General features: G+C 35.1%; 1 protein-coding gene across 4 annotated transcripts in view; it reads left to right on the forward strand.

The window, feature by feature from the left end:
- The window catches only part of ERC2 (ELKS/RAB6-interacting/CAST family member 2), a 521,691-nt gene that overhangs the window by 16,839 nt on the left and 488,706 nt on the right, over positions 1 to 16,146 (forward strand). For all 4 annotated transcript variants that reach the window (XM_056338313.1, XM_056338316.1, XM_056338314.1 and 1 more), the window contains one exon: positions 3,875 to 4,677. In XM_056338313.1, coding sequence (XP_056194288.1) covers positions 4,021 to 4,677 — 657 coding nt within the window. In that variant the 5' untranslated portion in view covers positions 3,875 to 4,020. The remainder of the gene's footprint in view (positions 1 to 3,874; positions 4,678 to 16,146) is intronic.

Here is a 16,146-nt window from a genome sequence, read left to right on the forward strand (position 1 = left end):
AAATTAAAATAGAGATACACTGTAAGAATTTCTTTAAATTGTAGTTACCAGCTTTTGGTCTGTGAGCTACCCTTAGTAGCCTGTGAAAGTAAGAAAACCAAGCATATCGTCAGTGTGCTTGCACTTTCTATGTAGAGGTCTCAATCTTGATTATTTTATGGGGGAAAATAAAGCTAATAATTGAAAATTCTGTGGAGATAATTACATTTCTTTGGCTGGTAGTGTTTGTCTTCTGTTGCTTTCAGAATTTACACAGGCTTATGAAAGTTACAATGCTAAGTCAGTAGGTGAACAGTTTTATTAAAGGAGAAGTCTAGAGAGAAATTAGCCTCCGTTTGCATGAGGGATGGCGATTCCCTTTTTCAGTAGGGTTCAATGATAAGCATTGGAGCACTAAGTGAGAAAAACTCTCTGCTTTGAGATGAAGACTTCTCAAAACCTCACAGAAGTAGAGAAAGGAAGACGGACCACAGCTAGTAAACTAAAAGGCAAACCAAGTATCTAAGAATACATATCAGGGACAAAAACAAAAGGCTAAGGTAGGATATTAAGTGACTCAAAGGGAGAAGCATAAATTACTTGTTTGTCAGACTGTGGCAATGGCAAGGAAAACCAGTATTGATATGATATAGGGGTGTTCTGTACCTGTACTGTTGAGGATCAACAAATCTGGTCCCATCCCCACAACCTGGCCATGTATCAGGTCTGCTGTATCAAAAATTATTTGATTGTATCCAGTTTAAATTGACATTGACAGCTTATGCTAGCAATCTTAGTTTTGCATTAGGTCAGATTTTTTTGGGGGGTGGGGGGTAGGGGAATTGCATCAGTTCAGCAGACAGTTGGTTTTGCTTAGGATCTGCTATGAGCCAGTGGAAGGAAAATGATCTTCAGCTCTGATCTCATGTGAGATCCTCTTTGAAGGAGCAACAGAACTTTCTCAGGAAACTAGAAATATACAAGGGTGGATTTCTCGGAGTGCATTATGAATGATACTTGACCAGAGGATGGCTGGCACTTGAGAATTTGGATGAGCAATTGCATTGCCCCCCAGTGACCATGACAAAATATGATTTTTATTGATCAATGCATTGAAATTGAGATGGCAGAAAAGCTGCACCATTTCTTTGTGGAACAAATCGTGGGTCAGCTCTTGAATGCTGGTTGACATCAGAAAAGGGGGACAGGTTTGGGTACTCATGATAAAATGTCAACATTTGAAAATGCAAATCAGCAAGTTGTATCTGGCTCCTTTAAATCTGTGCACCTTGGGGCTGATGCCAAAACGGCACAGAGTAACTGCTCAGAGACTAATTTTGTCTTTAAGCAGCAAAGGTATTTATTTCGTGCAATGTTGGGGAGCTAGTTGATTCGCACCAGACAAACTAGCTCCAAAGTTTTCAGGTAAAAGTTAGGTATTTTATACAGTTTTCATGAGAGGTTACACAACATCTTTACATACCTACTCATTTGATTTTGACACCTAATCATTCCATTCACAATAGGTGGGATCTAGGTGGAGTAGACCTTTCAATTTCCTTTGTTCAACGATTTCCTGACTTGATGGTCTCCTTATGTCCTTCAGGTGCCCACCTTATCTTTTCTAATTATTCAGAGTACATTCCTTTCTCAACACAAACAGAGCATCACCCAGAGCACTGTACCAAACTCATCCTGACTAATCTTTTATTTTAAGACCTTGTTCTGTTTCAGGCTGAACTCAAGAAGCTTTAAGAGGTTTTCGTGGCTTCAGAAGCTGGATCAGGCTTTTGTCTCTAGAATTAAAAATATTTGTGTTATTAGTTACGTAGTCCTGAAGTAGGAAAGAAAATCTTATGCCTGTCTTCCTAAACAGTTTAAAACCTACATTTTTTCATTGAAGGAGGTACCCCTGCTTTGCTTTATGCATTGCTGAATTGTTTGTACGTGGCAAAAAGTGGTAGTTTTATGACAGAATTACTGGTCTTGTTAACATAGTTTGTGTGGAACCATGTTATGTTAGCTTGTTTGAGTCATTTCTGATGAGGGCAGTGCTTGCATTGAGATGAATTACTTTTAATGGAGCAGCCTGGGTGCAGTATGAAAAGTTCAGTGTTTCCAAATTATCAATGTTGAATAAATACCACGCTTCTATATTTTTGCTGAGCACCCATAGTGGCATTGTCATCAGTGTTTCAGTGTAGTGTAGTGCCATGCCTTCTGCTTCTGAATCTTGTGATTCTTCACACAAGACTCTTGTAACCTCTTGGGAAACAGTCAAAAATTCACAAGAATGGTCACTGTTATAATAGTAGTTGAAATAAGTTGAACAATTTGAAACATCTCAGCTAATTCAGAAACATACTGGTAATGCAAATGAAACAAAAATGCTTTAGACTATGGTGGCTGTTAAATTTATGAAAATGTAACATATACCAAGGAATTGTTGCAATTCATATAAACTGTGGTATATGATAGTGTTGGATAATGAGGGGTCAGTGGAGAACTTGGTATGCTTCTTGTTTGCTGACATTGTTAGTATCCGTTATGTTTTATGCTAATATTGTTGGTGAGGCTTTAACATCCTAAAGGTTATTAATAAATATGACATCAAATCGACCTACTGCCTGTCTCTGCAGCAACACTTTTTTTTTTCACAGCAAATGTAGAACAGATGTTTTAAAACACAGAAATAATGTATCTATAGATAATGAGGATGCCTTGAGGGTATTGTTAACGTACTACATTTGACTGAATCTAACTTTTGTTCTTCCTCTCATTACCTTTGAAATAAATGGTACTGGAGCTGGTTAATGACCACCAATTTAATTAATACCACAAACTTATTGAAATGGTCAGATTTGTTTAAAGAAAAATAATCAGTGGGCCTACCTAATCCTAAAGTCCTATTGTATGTTTATATTTATGCTACGTGAAGTTAATATACTTACTCAAAACTTGGTAAATGTATAATGATAGTGTTGAAGAATTTGAGAACAAAGTTTTGGTCCACATCTGTCTGTTTGGTTAAATAAATTACAAGGATAGTTCTAGCAAAGCAATAATATGATTTCCATAGGGGAAAAAAGAGAATTGTATTTCACAAGCCTTCCTTTTCTAAATGAAAACCTAGGTTATTGTCATGCAGCCTTTTCTTGAGAAGCTTATTAACAATAAATATTAGCAAGCTAGTACTTCATTGAACAAATATGATGTATTGCAACACAGTATTAATTGTTCAGAAGGAAATATTCACTCAAATTAGCTTAGTTTTATTATTAATTTTTCTTACTAAAATATGTTTTTACTGGTTACAGCTGAACTGTACAGCTGAAAGAAACATTTTGTACAGCTGGAAGAAACATTGCTTCCTTCATCTTTTTTCCTGTCCAAAAAGCTCTTTGTTAATCTAAACAAAAATTTAAACCTCTGCCTATTTTCTTGTTCTGTCTTAATCTAATATTATTCGAGAACATACAGAACAGCTGAATTGCTACTTTTATGCTGTCTTTTAAAAATGCAGTATCTTAGTTTGTGTAGTTCTTAAAGTCAACAATGGCTATTTTTTTTCCTTTAATTCCACATGGACAGCCATTTAAGCCCATTAACATAAGGCTAAGATGAGTTTTTGGGCCCATGCTGTTTATTGTGACATAAAGCTTGTTAAATAAGTCAAAATGTCAAGATATTTTCTATTTTGAAATAAATGAACAGTTTATTCTGAATGAAAATAGTTTGAATATACATTTTTAACTAGTCATCCTAAATACAAAATATATAGTAAATTTTATTTTTAAAGTAATTACTCTGGGAAGTGGGTTAGTTTAATTTCTGATGTATGCTGATTACTTATTTTCCACGATGAAAATTTACTTAATTTTGTATCTTTTTTCAGGTCTCTGACTTTGGAGGAACAATAGATTTTTGCCTATTGGAAGAATGCAGTGAAACTGCCAATATTTCTAGCTGGAATTATAAATTTAATATTCAACTTTAGTGTTACTAATTTATTACGAAATAGTACCTCAAAGTAGAAGAAAAATGTATGGAAGTGCAAGAACAATCAGCAACTTGGAAGGAAGTCCCTCCAGGTCTCCTCGTTTGCCAAGATCCCCTCGCCTGGGCCACAGGCGAACAAATAGTGGAGGAGGAGGAGGAACAGGTAAGACGTTATCGATGGAGAACATCCAGTCCCTTAATGCAGCCTATGCAACATCTGGACCAATGTATCTGAGTGACCATGAAGGTGTAGCTTCTACTACTTTCCCAAAGGGCACAATGACTCTTGGAAGGGCTACAAATCGGGCTGTGTATGGTGGTCGAGTCACAGCTATGGGGAGCAGTCCTAATATTGCTTCAGCTGGACTTTCGCACACAGATGTCCTTTCTTATACTGATCAGCATGGAGGTCTGACCACATCTTCACACCATCACCACCATCAGGTTCCTTCTATGCTGAGACAGGTTAGAGACAGTACCATGTTAGACCTGCAGGCTCAGCTTAAGGAACTACAGAGGGAGAATGATCTTCTTAGAAAAGAACTAGATATTAAGGACAGCAAGCTGGGATCCTCCATGAATAGCATCAAAACCTTCTGGAGTCCTGAGCTGAAGAAAGAAAGAGTATTGAGGAAAGAGGAAGCAGCCAGAATGTCAGTTCTTAAAGAACAAATGAGAGTTTCCCATGAAGAAAATCAGGTAAATAATTTTGACAGTTTCTTTGTGTTGGTTTATGGTTAAGTACTTGATGATTTACTTATGGTACTGTATCCTATGCTGGAGCAAGTTTGACATTTACAACAAGAATTGTATGTCTTGATCTATCTGCCTCTGGCTGCTAAACAGTAGGAAAGCACACTAATAAGAATCTGAATGCAGGTTATAATTTCCTTCATGCAGCATTCATTCACATAATAGCTGAAGAGAATGATTGTCGCTATACTTTTTCTTATTTTTGAGACTTTCTCTAGTGCTTTTTTGCAGCAACAGTCTAAATATACTTAGCAACCATTTCTGAAGAGGTAAATGAGCCACCTGTGCAAAAGTATAAATAAACATGCACAGGCATATTGTGTAAGCTGTAAGGCATTTAGCTGTTAAAGTTAGAAGATATATTAAATCCTCATATGTAAGCTTCTGTAAATCTGTTACAGAATGAAGTTGAAGTTGTCTTTTCAGCAACATTGCAGAGACTTGTGTCTTAGAAAAGAACATCTTGTAAATAAGTATTTTAAATACTTACACTCACATCATAACGTTCTTTTCCCAAAGTTGTGAAAAGATTGAAGTATTTTAATCTGGTTGAATAAAGCTATAAGGTCAAGCTTTGAGACTGTGCTCAAAGCTATACAAAACAGTGGCACAGAATAGATCAAAAAAATTTTTGTATTGCTCTCTCCACACACTTTTTGGCTGCTGGTCTTATTTTAAAGCTGATCCTTTTTAGACCATCTGTTAACTTTCCCCAGACAAAAATGCAATCCTATGTTTCTCTCACTTCCAGATTCCTAATCTAAACTTGTTTGTTGGCAGGCAACAACAAATGAAATTTTTAATTTACTTCCGGCTTTGTGACACCATCAGTGCTTCTTTCCAAACTTTCCACCTCTTAGGCATGTCATGAACCTAAATACCTATGGAACTAACAAGCCTGATACCAGTTACTTTAGCGGGAAGTTGACTGGGTCTTGATCAGGAGTTCAGTACAGCAAATTAATTTATTATTTTTGTGTATCCAGACTGACAGTAATAGTTACTGAATATTTATTTATAGTAGGTGCACTAGGATGCTGCTAGGACCAAAAACATGTTTGATGGAGGTTCTGCTATTCACAAGCCTTACTGGTTAGCTATTTTAATTGTGACGGTTGAAGTAGCAGTAGGAGGAACATCCTAATATACTCTGTTTTGGTAGCCTTTCTTATGGAAATGTCAAATATCTTGTATTGTCATTTGGAATCTAGATCTGGTATTCAGACACTGTCACCTACCAAAGTGGTTATGTGTGGGTTTTTTGGTGGTGTTTTTTTGTTTGTTTTCCTAAAAAGCTATTTCCTCATCTTGAGGGGAAAGTAAATTAGTAACTCTGTTAAAGTCCTCCTATTCATTCATTTCATATCCTTTATTTTTAACAAGTGCTCTTATTTTCCTGTGAGAAGATTCTTCTCTGAGTCTTTTTTCAGATCTATTACACAAATTTTCTTGAGGCGAAGAGACCAAAATGGCTCGTGTTCTTAATACAGGTGTAAAATGCATTGATGGTCAATAGTGTTTGCCCTTTTATTCTGTATGTCTCTCCCAAGAATTCCCAACACTCAGTTTGTTCTTTCTAGCTTTGGGTTACCTTTCATTTATTTTTCTTTTACTGCTACTGAGTATTGAACTAATATTTTGATGGAAATATTAATCATACCTGAAGAATCTCACCAGTGGTTATAATCAGTTTCGATCCCAGCTTGTTATGCATGAAGCTAGGATTATTTTCACTTCTGAGTAATTTCATTTATCTCCCTGAATTTCATCTGCCAGCACTTACCTAATTGCCTGGTCTTACAAAATCCTTCTTTGCAATTGGCTTTTGTCTTTACTGCCCTGAATACCGTGTGGAAAATTTTTCATCTTGCTTTTCACCCTGTTCTCTGGGTTCCTTAGGGTATTTCAAACAGCACAAAGCCCAGCCACAGGTTTCAGCAAACTCCGCAGGGGCCTTCTGTTGGTTTTATGACTTGATTGTGGGCTTCTGCTATTTCCTCTCTTGTAATCAAGTATTTATGTATGAAAGGACCATCCCTCTTATCTAATTGCTGCTTAGTTTTCTTGTAAAGCATTTGAAGTGGAGCCTTTCTGAAGGAATGGGTTTGGAAGTCCAAGCTGGCTGTATCAGCTAGTTTGTAAGTTTTGCTTATCCACATGGTTATTGATTCTTTCAAACAACTAATTTCAATTAAAATTATCAAAAAAGCTATAATTTTAAGACTAAAAATGTGATGTGATCCATCACATTTATACTGAAAAGAGATAATCTGTCCTTGTGTATGTGAGGGCTACTGGCTTATGAAATTTATTTTCTTAAAAGCTGAAATGTTTCTTACTGAAGCATTAAAATTTTGGATTGGCTGTGTGTGATGAAATTGACCCTGAATGGGGGCCCTTAGTCTCATAGCCAACTGTAGGAACTCGCAGGAGACTGAAGAAGGGCAAATCTAGCTGCCGGCCAAAAGAAAAAGAAAGAGGGGGGGAGAAAAAAAGACATGCATGAATGAATTACAAGTTTGATATTTTTTGTTGCAGTTTCTGGGAAAATATATTATGAACAAATAGAATTATTTGTAAATGTTATTAATTGCATTTTTAAAAAATCATTAACTATTTCTAAAACGTAAGGAATGTAATGGAAAAATATCAAAAAAGGACTAGCCCTTAATATGGATTTGTCAAGAATAATGTCAAACAAGTCTGATTTTCTTGGATGACAGGAAAATGAGCATTCTGCATAAGAGAAAAACAGTAGTAACGTTGACATTAGGAGAACTTTCAACATCATTTCAGAAGATTTTCATCAGCAAGCTGGTGGGAAGTATATGAGATTAAATTGGTGTTATACAGATGCCTATCTGATTGGAAGACTGTCAAGACTGTAATTATCAATGATTCATGGTGAGATTGGAAAGATGTCTAGCAGGATTTGTCATGTTTGGGGCTTTCATCTCTGTTCTGAATGATGGATATGTATTACACACCCATGTAATGTCAAGCTGGGAAGGGTTAAAAACATTCTGGAAAATAGGATTATAAATTAGAACAAACCAGGCAGACTGAAGAGATAGTCTGAAAAAGTAGAATGTATTTCAACAGAAAATTGATAAAAATTAAACCTTTTAGAAGCAAAAAGAGACCCATGAGGAAGTTTATGGACAATAAGTTGGATGTTCCTGATTTTTTCAAGATAATTTCACTTTTTAAAATGTATGCTTTGAGCAACTGTACTTTGATATTACAAGTAAAGTTGTCTCGTCTTCCTTTTCTTTATATTTTTTGACATATTTTTCTTACAGCACAATTAGTAGTACTGTATACATGCTTTGATTATATATATATATATAAGGGTAGGAAGTATTCTACATGTTTTTTAACTATTGAAAGTGATTCTTCATCTTGGAATCATCCATTTGCAATGTCTTAATTGGATTTTGCATTTCCCCCCCCCCCCCCCCCCCCGCCCCCCCCAGTAGATAGTTACTCTCTCTAAAGTTGCTTGAATGTATTATACAGAAAAGTTAATGTAGCAGGTTTCAATGAAGAGCAGAAGGCTGTGAGGTGGAAAGAACTGGGAGGACACAAGAAACTATTCAGCAGTATTGATTCCCAGGATTGTTGCCTGTCTGTCAAAATGAGGGATGACTAGCTTAGCTGTTTGGATTAGCTGGTTCTAAGATAATGTTTATGTTTATCAATTGACATGCTGCTTTTATGACACTGCAATAACTGCACTAGATCCTGTGATGTGTTTTAAATAAACTGTAAACTCAGTTGCACAACATGTCCCTTTTCCCTACTTATAAATGTCATTATTTAATACTACATAATTAATACAAAATTAACCACTGCGTGCAGCGAACAGTGGCTCTTTTTCATTCATGATATGTTTACATGTTGGTTTTGGAAATAAATGGTGAGTTTGATCCTTTTTTTTTATTTTTTTAACTTCCTTACAGAAAACCAGGTAACTTTAATTTGCTTAATGTGTTCTTTGAAAACATTTTGTAAATTTTGATCTTCTTTTGAAGTTTAGTTCCTGTCCTGATACTGCAAGGGTTTGCTTCTGATTAATGAGATGAAAAGGATAAAAAGGATAGTGAATAGTTCTTCTAAGAGGTTCATAGTTTTGTATACAAAATTGTTCCTTGAAATATTTTTAATATATTTGTAGCAATATGAATAACTCAAAGATGCTGCAATTCAGAGACTAGAAGTGATAAAATAATCGGTAGATAAGTATATGTGTATTCATAATTTCAGGACTGTGAGTAGCTACTCAATGTTATTTCATATGCTTTTCATTTTTACTTTGTTTCATGATGTGTATCAAGTAGAACAGTAAAAGAAAATACACTAAGAAATACTGTGAAATTTAGTTCCTTTTTTTTGCATTAGTTAAACTGTGTTCAAGGTAAAGCCTTGATCAGGCTAATATATACATTCTTTAAAAAAAGAAACAAAAAACCCCAACCCAAACATACCATGTACTTATTTTGCTTTCTGACATGCTAAGTACACTCTTACAAGGCAGGGAGATGACAAAAACCTCAGGAAGCAAGGGCTATAATTGAATTTGCTGTAACTTTGCTAGCTTATCTGGGATCTAGTCGGTGGAGTTAAAGAAATATTCAAGAGTTGTGTATTGTTTATATATACATGTAAAACTAAATGTAGTTGGAAAATATTATGTATTAATATGGTCTATTATTATATATGCTTAAAGAAGCTTTCCAGTTTTTAACTTTACCAAATGGTTTCCATGGCTGGGATCAACCCTGCCTGCTTCCAAACTGGACAGTCCATTGCTTAGATCCTGTTGGCATCCTCTAAATGGAAGTCAAAGGAAGCTGAAGATCTGTAATCTCCTTGCTGTGTCCACTTCTGAGATTACTTGTCTTTTTTTGAGGCATTTTTGTTTATGTCCATTGAAATTCTGGAGGTTTGATCCTAGTGGAATATGCAGGGAGTTGCCAGCATTGAGTCTTCAGCTAGAGTTCCCATTTAAGTGTTTTCTTCCTTAATATGGATCAAAGTCTGCACTTGACTGCTGCTTGGAAAAGTGGTTCTCCATTGTTCCTAAATACCAGAACTGGTCAGAGGACTTTTTGGTGCTATAAATACCTTGCAGCCTGTCTCATTTTCTGTGTGTAAATGTGTGCAACACTACAAATCTTAAAGTTTATTGTGAATGTTTATGAAGTACAAGGTTACATACAAATGGTAAAGCTAGTAACCTAAGAAACAGAAATGTTCTGTTCATGTTTTACTATGCTTCCTGGGTATGTTATCACATTAATAAACTAGTAAGAATAACAAAAATTTACCCAATTCTCTTTTTAAGTATGTCTCTTTTTGAGAAAAAGTATGTTTCAATATTTCCAAATCAAATTTGTAATATAGTATTTATGACCAGTGAAAGTATCTTTTAAGATTTTTTTAAAAGTCACTAGGTTCAGCACATTCATTCACCATATTTTCTGTTTTTCACTGTACTGTTTCCTGCTTTCTTCAGCTGTTTTTTAAAATACTTCTGTCTTAAGAGCTGCATGCATATTTGTCAATTTTATTTTGGATGTTTTCACAGTCGTCTTCATTTAAGTTCATGTACGTTGATGGCAATTTAGGTAAGTGCAAAATATTTCTCCTTTACTTTTTTTTTAAATGAGACAAAGTGCTTAAGCATTTGAATGTGTGGAATAGATTAATTATTTATTGTAGAGCAAAACTTCATTATCTGAAAATGAAAGTGTAATGAAACAAAATTACTGATGTACTTTTTTTTTCTAATTTCAAAATAAAAACATTTCTGTCAAATGGGAAGAGGCTAAATAGCAGGATTTTCTGCTGAGGGATAATGGTATATAGATGGTACAAAGCAGAGTGAATAAGCCATACCAGGAGGATGTGTGCTGGCTCTTGTGCTGCTGTTGCTGATGATGAAGAAAGGCTACTGTCTCTTTCCACTCTCCACCACAGAGCTAAGGGGATGGTGATAATGCTGCAGATATTCAAGGAAATTTTGAGGAAGCAATAACCCAAAAGTTTTTAAAGAGTGAATGTAGAATGTAGTTACCAAGCTTTTTTCAGATTTAAAAATCTCACAGTTAAAAAAAAAAAAAGTAAGTACTGATCTAGAAAAAGAATAAGGGGAATATGTCCCTCTAAGTGTGCAAGTACTTGTTTAGTCTTGACTGAAGCTTATTGGTAGTGTTCTGGTTTGGATAATAGTTTCTACTATACAATGTATATATGTGTAATATTAGTTTAAGGGGTATGAAAATTGTATTATTTGTTAATGGTTCTTTGGAAAGGATATTAATAGCAAGTTATATCCTTTTGTGCATTTGTGAGATATAGAGACATCTGAGGAAAGTAAACACAGATTTTATGTTCTGTTCCCCCCAGTATTTGAAAAATATAAGGAGCATGAATTGTAGTCTCTAGGATGTGCTGTGTATAACTGTCAGCTGAAGGAGCACTATTACTATATTTCAAACAAAAGGTACTTTATTCATCATGTTGGAATTAAAAGTTGTTGAAAAACTGATTTAAACTTAAAAGCATATGAGCAAAATGCTTACTTTAGTCAGTTGGGTCAATTTTTTTTTGGTGGTTTTTTTTTTTTTTTTTTTTTTTAATGCAGCTATAGGTTGTTCCCAATTGTGCCAGTGCCAAAGTGCTAATTTTCTGAAAAAAAATGCTGGAAATTACTTCTGAATTTTCTATGATCTGAAGTGGGAGAGAGAAAGGGAAGGCAATACTGAAAAAAAGAGATGAGTCATTCCTTTCTCATTGTACGTTTTTAGTCTTTACTATTGCAGTCACTTCCTCATTTTGGTCCTTTAATCTTGAATTTTCTGAGTTCCTAGTTTATCTACCAGGCAGTTGATAATGATATATTCTATTAGCCTGTAATAGGGAGCTCTGTCCTCTAGGCTATTTCTCAAAACCAACTCTTTTGGCTGTGCTGTAAGGCATTATTTTTATTTGGTTTATATTTGCATATAATTTAAAAATAAGTTTTCATGAAACTTGCTAAATTTTCTCTTTTCTGTTATGTTTCTGAGTTTATAAGATGCATTTCAGCTTGCATCAGGGTGAGGGGAGATGTTATGATGGGACCTTAACTTGTTGATCACTGATTAAATTTTCTTGTGAGTTTTTTTGTGTGTCTGGGAGCTATGGTTTGTTAATGTCATGCAGAGTCAGATTCTGACTTTACCTGTCATTTGCTTTGTTCAAGGTGTCTAGTATTCTTGACTACAGAACTGTGTATTTCCCTGGTGCTGTAGAGTCAGTCCTAAAAGCTGTCAGTTGCAAGATGTGATTTGCTACATGAATTTATTGCTAGAATATCTGTCAGTTGAGTTAGCAAAGAAAGTAGCATTTGGGAGCCCTTGGCATATTTTACGGAGGATAACATTGATTCAAATTGGATTGCCTGTAGCAGGAGCAAATCACTCTTATGAATTTAGTAATTTTAGAGTGTTTGGCCTCTGGGGTGGGGAAACGGTATTTACTTTTTGAATTTCCTTAAGCATCTGCCACAGTATAGTTATTGCTCTTACTTTTCATGTTTGGAGATGATATACAAAGCTAACAAAACACATGTGAAAAGGTGGCGGTAGAATTCATGTGAAGTGCTCTTCAAACACTGAAGGGAAAAGAATAGATGATGTTTTTCCCAAAAGGAAAATCCTGAGGCAAATCAATGCAAATATTTTGGTGTTAGAGGCTTGGAGAACACCGAGGTCTTTTAAGGTAATCTCTATTCCAGTTCCATCTACAACTGAATGAGAAGTCTTTACCACATCACATTTCTGTAGAAGAAAAGCAAAGATCAGCAGATGCTAGAGAAAAAGCCTAACACACATTGGGATGCAGCTTCAGAGCAGCAGGCCCTAAAACAAGGTCTGCTTTTTGCACCGGCTCAGGTTTTCCATTTAACCGACTACAATGTTAATTGTACAGAGTACAATTCTCACTGCAGAATCCATATTTGAATTGAAAAAAGACTAACATAGAAAGAGGCAGGGAGTTGTGCTTTGAAAATTAAATACTGCCTATATACTTTGTTTGAAATTATACGTAAACTGGTGTTGTGTAGCTCTTTCGCTTTGTAGGCAGAAAGTCTGAAAGAATAGTCCGTTAGTGTGAACTTTTTCCTCTGTGTGATACTAACTCCAGATAACTAATAGTTGCTGATAGTGTCACTTTCTTAACTCTTAACAGTGAAGAAATGCTTACATATCATGCTGTAGTATTACTGCTAGATACAGTAGAATGTGGAGGTGAAATAGTTGGGTTGCTATTTAAATATTGCTATACCAAAGCATTAATAAAACATTTCAATACAAACTTGAAAAAATGTTTGAAATCAACAGGTCTGTGATAAAATCCAATTGGTCTGTTGAAAGAGATACATAAATATACACATACGTATGTATATGTAAAAAATTACATATGTTGAAATATTCAGAATGTTTTGCATTCAATGATGATATTAAATTCCTTCTGTGTCAGAATTTTCTACTGTTTTCTGAGTGATAGAAACTAAGCTGGGTCTCTCAGTTTTGAGGGAAACCAAAATTCCTGATTGCCCTTTATTCTACAGCCCAAATTCTATTTCTTTCCATATCACTCTGATAATATACCTCCTTGTCAGCATAACACTCTAAAATATGCAGTATATGTTACCTACATAAAAACTATTTTAAATAAAGGTTTGTACCATGTTTGACGTTAACATAGATACATCTAGGTACACCTTATATTGTTTTAGTTGTTCAGATATGTATTGTAAAAGAACAAAACAAACTCATGACCCTTTTATATTTCTGGAGATGGTTAATACTCCATGAAAATTACAATATACCACTGCAATGAGACTATAGTATACTGGAAATCTGAAGTTCTTTCTACAAAACTTGTGTTCAGAAGAACATTGTATTGTATGCTAGTATATGTTTTACTAGGAAGATTCTGATACTTGAGAGTTTTGGCATAATTTTTAATCATTGGTTAGCAAAAACTGCTTAGAGGGCCATCAGCCTCTTGTGGATGAAATGAATTTATTTTCATTTTATATTATTATTTTAGTATATTTATTGTTTTACTTGTAAGAATGTATGGGTTAACTATATGTTAGTTTGGTTAAAATGTGGAAATAACTGAGGTGCATAATTGCATAACTGTGTATGAATAATCTAGTACTTTCTTTACACTAAAGAGATTTTTGTCTTCAGATTCTCTAGTGAAGTTAAGGAAGGGAGGGGGGAACTATAGAGTAGAAAGCACAAAAGTTGCTTAAGAAAGCAAACCCAGGCATACTTTATCCTGTTCAGGCAGTTCATCCCCTGAAGAGGGAGAGCTGTCAGAACGAGAATTTGAGCAATTAGACAGGAATACTCATGATAAGCTTTTCCACCTGAATACACTCTGTTATGCTGACTTCAGGATGGCAGAATGAACAAGCAGTGCCAGTCTGGCAAAGTCCAAGAAAAATTACTTCTAAATAATATTTTAAAGAAGAGGTTTTTTTTCCTAAATATATAGGTATAACCATAAAATGTGAATTAAAGCCATCAGTATGTTAAATAGGTAGGGCATTATCCTTTTCAGAACTCACATCTTGTGTAAAGCAGTGCTTTGCCATGTAGAGGAGTGGTGCAATCAATGGCTAAGCATAGAATGGAATATCAGAAAGAAGATTTTGCAAATTTACAAGAAACCAAAATTATCTTTAGGAATTTATTTTCCCATACTTGTTTCAACTGGAAACTTTATTTTTTTGTATAATGTCACAGTTCTCAGATGAAAGCGGTAACTCAATCCCATTGGAAACCATATCTAAAAATCTATGGTTCTAAAAGTTTTCTAAGCGTTCGTTTCCCAGGTGTGTCCCGTTGAGTTATTTGGTTTCCAAATACATGAGTTAGAATCTACTCCTTTTTTGATATCCTTGAACTAAGCTTTCGGAATAACTCAGGGGTAAAATATATAAAAAAAACTTGGTCCCATATTTGTTAAGCATTTTACAGCAAACTGCGTTATGCAGTGTGGCTTTATTAATATTTCAGATATTTTAACACATCTCCATTAAAAAAAAGAAAGTATAACAGGAGAGAAGTAGTTTGGAAATAAGAAAGCATCTTTGCCTTACACCAAATTCATTCCCAACTTCTATTATTGTTCTCTGTGGGTGTGTTCCTCTCCCCGCCTCATCATCTTTCTCTGCATTTTCTGTGTGTATCTGCCAGTTTTGGAGAATGTTGCTCTTGTCCAGCTGGCACTGTTTATTTCATGATTACTTTTTCAGTCCTCTTGTGGGTGCTAGATAACTGAAGTTTGTGAAACTCAGCATTATATGTATGCCTTTTTGACAGAAGTTCCATAGTGTGTAGAATTTTCATCTTTACGTTCTGGTGAAGGCTTATTCTTAATAGCTTTCAGGGCATTATTTTACCTTTTGGACATCCGTTCAGTAAAGAATGTTTCACTTCAGTTTTGTTTAATTTAGATTCTACTCCCTGTCATGTGACAGTATTTCCCCACTATTTTAGTTCCCAGACCTGAAAGTTTATCTGCTTTGAAAAATGTGTGTGGTTTAATGTCTTCTGACCTTTGCCATCTCATTCTTTTTCTGCAGAACTTTGCATCTTAGTGGGAGGGGTCACAGAGCACTTGCAAAGTCATTTTATTTCTGTGCCAACCAGCAATCTCACACATTCTCCTGCTGCTTTTCCCAGTAGTTGTCATTAGAATTTGTATGTCAACATAACATGCTACATTAGGGACGAAATACTTAGTTGTATGTTTTTTTTTTTTTCCTGGGTTAATTTTCAGCTGGATCACTTCCCTGACTCCTCATACCTAGTCATGTGTTGGTATAAAGCAGGTAGAGGGTTGAGTGGCTAAGAGTAGGAGACAAAAGCGGGATCTCAAATTCTGGCAGCAGCTCAGATTCTGCTGCTGAGCCTTTGTGTTACTGAGACTTGACTGCCTTTTGCACTTAAGAAATGTCTTGAAAAAAAGCTTGAATATCTGTACTATACTACAGTCGTCTTTTGTTTCCAGACATACCTCAATGCGTACAGAGAATAATATTTAGACTACTTTAGGTATTTTGTGCTTGCATCATGAGGAAATGGTGAATACTGATATTCTTGTGACTGCAGTATACAACACAATTTGCCATTGAGCTACATTGTCTTTGGCAGGTCAGCAGTGCATTTTAGCTGTGATGTCATCTTTGGTGTTTGCCCTGAATGCCTTATTTTCAAATATCCATACATATATATTTTTTTTTTATTATTTTATCTTGATATGATCTGAGGGGTTGGGTTTTTTCAGTGACTTGATTAAGATCAGTCTTTCTCTACTACCATGGGAATATTTGGGTGGTTTGTT

Source organism: Falco biarmicus, chromosome 4, assembly GCF_023638135.1.
Source record: "Falco biarmicus isolate bFalBia1 chromosome 4, bFalBia1.pri, whole genome shotgun sequence".
NCBI lineage: Eukaryota > Metazoa > Chordata > Aves > Falconiformes > Falconidae > Falco > Falco biarmicus.